General features: G+C 43.1%; 1 protein-coding gene across 1 annotated transcript; it reads right to left on the bottom strand.

Annotated features, from left to right (window-relative positions):
• Window positions 1-1,951: 1,951 nt before the first annotated feature.
• Window positions 1,952-8,794, bottom strand: lrrc2 (leucine rich repeat containing 2). Its single transcript, XM_071524254.1, has 9 exons — window positions 8,658-8,794; window positions 7,225-7,340; window positions 6,172-6,230; window positions 5,507-5,663; window positions 5,257-5,393; window positions 4,868-5,013; window positions 4,450-4,602; window positions 2,816-2,985; window positions 1,952-2,001 (listed from the first exon to the last, which is right to left on the bottom strand). The coding sequence occupies exons 1-9, from the start codon at window positions 8,792-8,794 to the stop codon at window positions 1,952-1,954; spliced, it is 1,125 nt and encodes a 374-aa protein (XP_071380355.1).
• Window positions 8,795-9,054: the final 260 nt, after the last annotated feature.

Raw genomic sequence — 9,054 nt, forward strand, 5'->3', positions numbered from 1 at the left:
ACCATTCATGTTCCTGACAGCAGAATAACATGGAGCTGATATCACCATTCATGTTCCTGACACAACAGACAGACTGACACGTTTTTGTATTGAGATGTATTGGATTTCTATATATCGTCCCATACCGCTCAGTATTGATGAGACACAGATGATTACATCCTCTGATATGTTACTTCAATAATATGCAACAGTGAGTTTTACTTTCATGGTGTCACACTGCTTCAACAGCAAAAATGCATTTGATGCCTCAAAGATAAAAAACAAAGTCCAGTTCATGAAAAATCTATGCTCTAACTGTGGAAGAAGAGCTGCACTGTATCGTTCATTCAGATTTAACTTTTACATTTAGCAGCAACGACACGAAAATCTCTCAGCCTCATTTCAATCTTATTCTCATTTCATCTTAAAAAATATTTTACTGCAACCGTTCTGGAAACCTCTCTCGGCTTTTAAAACATATTTTCACACCAGCAGCAAAATAAACTACCTGACTCATCGAAATCACCGCTCTCTGTCACCTCAGCACATGAATCATATGCTTTATCTCTACAAAGTGAAAGCTATATGGAGATTGATGTGATATAACTGGCGGCCATCTTGGAGGTCCTCAGCTCTGTGAACAGCTGACTGTGTTTCTGTCGTCTCAACAGAATTGAACAGACAGTTAATTTCTGTCTGTTTCTGACTGAACTGATCATTTCATCACTGATCCATCTGATTGATTTAGTGTTTAGATAATGTCAGCTTGTTAGCTAGCTAACCATAGCATCTGGTCAGCTAACCATCACTGTCTTGTTGTCAACACATCTGATTAGCACACTAGCTAACGTAGCTAGTAGCAGCTAGCGTTAGCATGTTCACATTAACATCAGTGTGTTTGCTGGCTAGTTAGCTAGCTAACAGTTTGTTCAGGTTAACTGAGCTGACTCTTCTCAAGCTACAACTCTTCATGTTTTGGAGTAGAGACTAGGGCTAAAAGAGTCATTCCTATGTTACCAGGGTCCTGTGTTCCCCAGCTCTATATAGCACATAATGGGAACCTGAAAAAGATGTTCCCCAGCTCTGTCACTTAATATGGTTAGTTAGGGTTTAGGGTTAGGGTTAAACAGAGGACCCTAGGACCCTTTGTCATGTTCCCATTATGTGCCATATAAATCTGGGGAACATAAGACCCTGGGAACAGATACGCTCCCGGGCTGAAGACAAGACAGTTTACTGTGTCACAGTAACCTACATCTGGAAACAAATCCACCTTATGACACTATTCACTTTTACTGAGAACGTTACTGAATGGATCTACAGCCACACCACAACAAGCTGACTCAGCTGCTCTCTGACAGCTCCTTCACACACATTTACACTTTATTCACTAACACACAGTTCACACTGTTCCTCCATCATGGAGACAGGCTGCAGCAGCAGGTTGGAGATGTAAATGCAAAGCCTCCATAGTCTTCTGTCCATATGTAGACACTTTTATTATTACTTTTTATATAATTTTCTTTTATCTCTGTTTTATTGTCTATAAATCTGTTTTAGTGCTGCTTTGAGAAGTGCTGTAGCTTCTATCTCATGATGCTCCAGTCAGCTGCGTGGTGACAAACCTCCAGCTGAGCCAGAAGAACACTGCCACTTAGCCTTCATCGTGTTCTGCCTCCATCTTCCTCCTCCTCCTCCATCTTCCTCCTCCTCCTCCTCCTCCATCTTCCTCCTCCTCTTCTTCCTCTTCCTCCTCCTCCTCCTCCTCCATCTTCCTCCTCCTCTTCTTCCTCTTCCTCCTCCTCCTCCTCCTCCATCTTCCTCCTCCTCTTCTTCCTCTTCCTCCTCCTCCTCCTCCTCCATCTTCCTCCTCCTCTTCTTCCTCTTCCTCCTCCTCCTCCTCCTCCATCTTCCTCCTCCTCCTCCTCCATCTTCCTCCTCCTCTTCTTCCTCCTCCTCCTCCTCCTCCTCCTCACAGCAGGCAGGAGATGGACACCTTGGTGGTGGAGTATGGGACGGTGTCTGCAGGAGGAGAGACAGTTCAGTCTGGTCGTCTTTTCATTTTTAGTTCAAATCAAGACAAAATGTAAAACGTGATTTTGGAATTAAAATGATTCTACTCTACTCAGACTAGACTAGAGACACTAAATTGGTAAATTATTAAATCATATAGAGCACAAAATGTATAATATGAATATCTTTAAAGATTAAATTAGATTAGATCAGATTAGATTAAATCAAATTAGATTAGATTTGATCAGATTAGATGATTCCTGACATGGAGCTGATTTCACCATTCATGTTCCTGACACAGCAGACGGACTGACATGTTTTTGTATTGAGATGTGTTGGATTTCGATATATCGTCCCATACCGCTCGGTATTGATGGACTGATTAGACAGGATTAGACATGGACAGATTAGATTAGATTAAATCAAATTAGATTAGATTTGATCAGATTAGATTACATTATATTAGGTTGGATTAGACTACATTAGATTAAATTGGATTACATTAGATTAAACTGGATCAGATTACATTAGATTAGATAAAATGAAAGTTGAATGATTCCTGAGGGGAAACTGGGTCGTTGCTGTAGCAAACAACAGGAGACAGAAAAGACAAAATAGGATATAGAAACAAGGTAAACAGGAAAACACAACCAACAATTAAATAAAAATAAAATAAATAAAATAAAATGAAGTGTACATGAAGGGTGCAGAACGACAGCAGCAGAATGAATGAATGCAAGAGGTATGAAAACATGCATTCCTTCCCTCCCTCCCTTCCCTCCTTCCCTTCCCTCCTTCCCTTCCCTCCTCGGTCCCTGCTCACCTCGGTCCTTCAGACAGTCGACGTACGCCTGCATGAACTCTTTCTCTCGGCTGTCCTTCACTTCCTCCTCCTCCGCCCTCCACGTCTTCTTCTTGCTCTTGTCTTTCTTCTTCTCCTCCTCCTCTTTCTTCTTCCTTTCACTCACTGATTTGTCGTAGAGTCGAATGAACCTGCGGGGAAGAGAAGAGACGCTGTGTATCTACTATGTCTGTAATTGGGGTATTAAACATAATGCAACTGAAAATCACAACGTTTCTACAACATGTATAATGAAAAGTTACAGGATTATGAAGGCGTGCAAAATAACAGCAGTGGAAGATACTGAGATAAAGAAAAACAAAAGAAAATATGTATGATATAAATATATATAGTAAAAAATTATTGCATTATGAAATAAGTGTATAATTTTAACTTGAAGTCACTGAACACTGAACAATCCTCCAGCTTCAAAGCTGCAGCCTCTGAAATGGTTTCTGTTTGTTTATCGTTTGGCTTCCAGGTTTTGTCACAAAATCGCACATGAAAGCAACGCTGTGTAGCAGGAAGTCCTGGATGTCGCACTTTCCCAGCAGCACATGAACCAATGTTGAGATAAACTGTGACATATGAATGAGGCAGAATATGAGAATATAATGAAACGTATCCCTGCTGTAAAAGAACTTCATAAACACCTACTTCCCTGGTTCACACCTTGTGCCTGCCTTAAAAAGAAACAAGCAAACAGTAAACATGTTGTCCCCCACCAGTGATGTAGCTCCACCCTTGGGTCAGTCAGTGATTGCTGAGTGAACTTGAAATATGAGTGAAATTGTATAAGTGTTTTCGTATGGGACAATGAAAGGACAGATTGACCATATATTTCTGTTGCCTACTCTCCTCAGAATTAGGCTTACAAGTTATATCTTGAAATGTAGTAACTGTAATTGTCCTGTTTTTACTCAATACAGTACAAAATATAAGAACTACAATATGCAATAAATACAATCCGTACATTACACAATGTACACTACAATACAATTTATAATACAATATACAATATAACATACAACACCAGGAGCGTGAGTGTTATGAATAATATAAATGCTAAATGATAAGTGATATATGGTATTGCACAGTAGGTAAGTGGTAATATGATATCAGTAGTGAACACTGAGGCACAGTGGTAGTGCAGTGATGATGCAATAACAGAACAACAGTCCAACAACTGGACAATAACTACAGTGTCTTGTGGTTAGAGGTTTGACTCTCACTTCAACACATCAACCCAGTCTGATGTCTCCAAGTGTGTAGCGTGTGTAGACTATTATGTTACCTATGATAACTTTAACTGTGTTGCTTTACCACTGAGTCCCCATTCATTGTCCCCCACATTGTATGATAACTTTGCCTGTATGACCTGCTTTACCACTGAGTCCCCATTCATTGTCCCCCACATTGTATGATAACTTTACCTGTATGACCTGCTTTACCACTGAGTCCCCATTCATTGTCAATGCCGCCCCCTAGCGGCACAAAATCAACGTTACAGTGTGACTAACGAACAAACGAACAAACGAACTAAGGGACGGAGACCGATCCATAGTCCCCCCTTTGGTGGGGGACAAAAATAATGAAATAAAAAACAGAGCATGTACTTGATGTCTGGGTTGCTGCAGAGCTTGGTGGGGATGCAGGTGAGCTCGTCTCCGCTGACGACAACCATCTTCAGCGTGGGGATCCTGGTGAGGCAGTGAGGCAGGTAGGACAGACCGTTCTTATGGACGAACAGAGTGACCAGCTGCTCCAGCCTGCACACACACACACACACACACACACACACACACACACACAGTTTATTCCAATATATAGACTTCATTGTTTATCAGCATCCTCTAGAACCAGAAGTAGCACTGATTTCCAAATATCTAACATGTTCTGTGTAGTAGCAGCAGTAGTAGTAGTAGTACTAGTAGTTGTAGTAGCAGTAGTAGTAGTAGTAGCAGTAGTAGTAGTGGTAGTATTAGTACTAGTAGTAATATCAGTAGTATAGTAGTAGTACTGTGTGTGCTCTACCTGTCCATATCCTCTGGCAGGTCGCTCAGCTGGTTGCTGCTCAGGTCCAGCAGCTGCAGGTTGTTCATCCTCAGAGTGCAGATGGGGATCGACGCAAACCGGTTCTCCGCTATGTCCAGGTGAACCAGCTTCTTCAGGCTGCTCAGCTGCAGGTGGAACAGTTTCATTTCCAAAGTGAGATCAACTCCAGCTTTTAAGAAACTGACCTACACTGACTAAATGATCACTGGCATGAAAATAAAACTGGTGTCCCTCAGGGCTCAATCCTGGGGCCCCTGCTGTTCTCTCTGTACACTAAATCCCTCAGCCATGTGATCTCCTCTCATGGCTTCTCTCTCTCTCTCTCTCTCTTCTCTCTCTCTCTCTCTCTCTCTCTCTCTCTCTCTCACCTCAAATGGCAGCTCGGTCAGGTTGTGGTTGCCGGTGAGTTCGAGTCTTTCCAGGTTTTCACAGTCTCCGAGTTCTGGAGGAACTCTGGACAGACGGTTATAGTTGACGTTCAACTCCTTTAGCATGCTCAGCTTACCTGGAGAGAGAGAGAGGGAGTGGTCAAGTTTTGAGTTCATCCAATTGGTTTTGAAAAGGTTTCGTAAGGTTTTGTAGAATCTTCTCAACCCATAGAGGAGCCGACTGTCTGACCTATCTCTGCTGGAAGCTCGGTGAGAGCGTTCTTGGGGATTTCCAGCACGGTCAGCTGGGTGAACTGAGCCAGGTACTCAGGCAGCCGGCGGATCTTCGTCCCTCTGATGTGCCACTCCTTCAGGTAGGTCATCCACTGCAGCTCCCTGGGGAAGTCCTGAGGAACACAGCAACACACACACTTAATACAGTTTATCTATCTATCTATCTACATACACACTGAGAGGAATATCAGTATAGGACGAGTTTATTTCTCCAGGACAGGCTGACTGAGCTGCAGGCTTTTTTTTCAGCACCAACCTGCCCAAGGAAAGAGGAAAGAGGAAAGATTGCCCTCACACACACCTCCATCACCATTGAAGTTCAAACGATCATCACAGTAAGGTTTAAACGATTTGCAGCGGTTGTTGTTAACCCCGATTAATTTACCCCATTGCCAATTAGAATTTGTATATTAACTTGGTTTTACTCGGTCAAGTAGCTAGCGTTGTAGCTAAGCTAACGATGGAGTCTTGTTCTACCAGGCAGAAAAACAGACATTTCCACGGGATTGTGGGAGTCTTGTCCATTGGCTGCGTTCTCTGCCCCGTCCAGACTTGTGGAAATCTACTGTCTCCCACAGAAAAGACGAAGCAGGTAGGATGAAGTGCAGGTGAGCAGCTTACCGTCCACTGAGCTCCATCCAGCTGGAAGATCAACCTGCTCTGCTCCTCCTGCTGCTCTGCTTCTGAGGGAGGGGGGGGGGGGGGGGGGGGGGGAGAAGAAGAAGGAGAAGAAGAAGAGGAGGAAGAAGAATTTAGATATACTTGCACAGCTCCTTTAACAACATTACACATGGCTATCTTGCCCTCTGTTCTGCCAATTTAAGATAATAACAACAACAAAAACAATAATAATAATAATAATAGTAATAATATGGAAGCAATAAATAAAATGTGAACAGTAAATAAAATGAAATAAAAATGGGCAAATGCACTAATTGTAACAAGATAATAAACACAATGTAAGCCATAGATAAAGTAAAAATACACCTGAAATAAAAAAGTCATATATATACTGTAGGTCATTTAGTCAACTAGCCAGCCAGTAAACCAGTCAGTCAGTCAGTAAGCAGTCAGTCAGTAAGTCAGTCAGTGAGCAATCAGTCAGTCAGTGAGCAATCAGTCAGTCAGTCAGTCAGTCAGTCAGTCAGTGAGCAGTCAGTCAGTAAGCAGTCAGTCAGTCAGTCAGTCAGTGAGCAATCAGTCAGTAAGTCAGTCAGTGAGCAATCAGTCAGTCAGTGAGCAATCAGTCAGTCAGTCAGTCAGTCAGTCAGTCAGTGAGCAATCAGTCAGTCAGTGAGCAATCAGTCAGTAAGTCAGTCAGTCAGTCAGTCAGTGAGCAATCAGTCAGTAAGTCAGTCAGTCAGTCAGTCAGTGAGCAATCAGTCAGTAAGTCAGTCAGTGAGCAATCAGTCAGTAAGTCAGTCAGTGAGCAATCAGTCAGTAAGTCAGTCAGTGAGCAATCAGTCAGTAAGTCAGTCAGTGAGCAATCAGTCAGTGAGCAATCAGTCAGTCAGTGAGCAGTCAGTCAGTCAGTCAGTCAGTCAGTGAGCAGTCAGTCAGTCAGTCAGTCAGTCAGTCAGTCAGTCAGTGAGCAGTCAGTCAGTCAGTCAGTGAGCAGTCAGTCAGTCAGTGAGCAGTCAGTCAGTCAGACAGTCAGTCAGTCAGTCAGTGTACCTGTGTGTGGCTGGATGTCGGTCAGTGTGGATCTCTGCAGGTAATGCTGCAGCAGATTCAATTCACTGCTCTTCAGCGTCTTACAGTAAATCCGGTACTGCCATTGCTGGTCGATCCTGCAGACAGACAGACAGACAGGCAGACAGACAGACAGACAGACAGACAGACAGGCAGACAGACAGGTAGACAGACAGACAGACAGCATTCATGTTCCTGAAGAAGTTTTAATATCATATTGATTTCATATTAGATTCAAAATACTGGATGTTCCCTTTCTTTGTCCAAACTTGTGACCTTTCTGTTCCCCGGAGTCCAGACGACCTGGATACGCTTCCTGCCGCAGGACTAATGAGGGAATATAAATAGATATCTATGTGTTCATATTGCTAAAACCAGACCCTCCTCTCATAGATCATATTAGACAGACAGCTGTGTGCATGTCTGTCTCTAGCTTCGGGATTAAAAAGTGCAAGTATTGTTCCAGAGAGTTAAAGTTGGTGTTTTTAAGGTCAAAGTATTGTTACTGGGAGCTGAAGTTGGAGTATGAACCAACACTGAAAACCTGCTGCACCAAAATGAAAGTTAAGACGAAGTCGCAGTCGTCTCTGGCTGAGAGGATTGGAGTTTTAGTTCTACAAACATTTTTCCAAGGCAGAGCCACAAATAATCTGATTGGTTGAGTTAAACCTCAGTGGGCGGAGCCAAAGAACCACAGTTTTTCTGACATTAGACTGAAGCTCAGTGAAAAAGACAAGAGTTACGAGAGGAGAAAGCTAATGTTATGAAGCCTAGTGCTCTGCTGCTAACTGAAAAAATACAATCTACCATACTAAGTTATCTAGGTTAGCTAGTTAGCTAGCTGACCTTCAAGTTCAAACTAGCCATACTGGCCTATAGCTAGCTAGCTAAGCTAGGTAGCTTGCTAGCTGCTGACCTTCAACAGCATGATGCCATGGTGACTGAATTAAAAAAGACATAATTGCCACTCATATTGTTATTTATATTTTGACCAGAGTTCCTTCTTTAGCATTGAAGTTTGCCAGGTAGCCAGGTGTGTAAACTGTTTCTTTGGCTCCGCCCACTGAGGTTTAACTCAACCAATCAGATTATTTCTGCCTCCAGAGCAGCAATGTTTGGAGGGCTAAAACTCGAATCTGCAGCATATTGTTAAATCTGGATTCAAATCGGAATTCAAAACAGTTTCCAAAGCTGTTCATGAATTTTTACTGTGCCATAATATCATAACGTGAAAATGTTTTTGCTCATATGGGTTAACATTGAACTCGGCCTCCTCCTGCAATCTGTCAGCGGTTCATGTTGTGTGACGGTTCATCGGTCTGTATCAGTCTGGTCTGTATCAGTCCGGTCTGGTCTGTATCAGTCTGGTCTGTATCAGTCTGGTCTGTATCAGTCCGGTCTGGACTGCAGCTTACTTGGCGAGCGCGCTCTGCTGCTTCCTCTCCTGCTCCTTCTTCTGCTTCTGTCTGTATTTCTTCACTCTGACCTCCCACACACTCCGGATCAGAGAGAGGTCATACACCGGGACGTCCACACGCTGCTCCAGACGCATCTCTACTGCTGGAGAGAGGAGGAGGAGGAGGAGGAGGAGGAGGTGAAGAGGGGAGGAAGAGGAGGAGGAGAGGAACAAGAGGAAATGAAGGGAGGAGGAGGAGGAGAGGAAAGTATAGGAAAGTAAAGGAAAGGAAAAGAGTAAAACAGCCTCAGAGTAGAGTGTCACAGAGCAGTGGAGAATCCAGTAGAAGAGAGTAGAATATAGTAGAACAGAATGGAGTAAACTAGAGTAAAAACAGACACTCCCTGGGTCTTTAT

This window comes from Centroberyx affinis, unplaced genomic scaffold (assembly GCF_046629955.1).
Source record: "Centroberyx affinis isolate AG114_WGS23_722 - 3 ecotype Tasmania unplaced genomic scaffold, CSIRO-AGI_Caff_v1 ptg001170l_1, whole genome shotgun sequence".
Taxonomy (NCBI): Eukaryota; Metazoa; Chordata; class Actinopteri; order Beryciformes; family Berycidae; genus Centroberyx; species Centroberyx affinis.

Coding starts and splice junctions, on each gene's coding strand:
- lrrc2 (XM_071524254.1), bottom strand. CDS start 8,794: ATGCGTCTGGAGCAGCGTGTGGACGTCCCGGTGTATGACCTCTCTCTG. Junction 5,664..6,171: donor TGGATGGAGCTCAGTGGACG/GTAAGCTGCTCA, acceptor TGTGTTCCTCAG/GACTTCCCCAGGGAGCTGCA. Junction 4,603..4,867: donor CTGCCAGAGGATATGGACAG/GTAGAGCACACA, acceptor GTGTGTGTGCAG/GCTGGAGCAGCTGGTCACTC.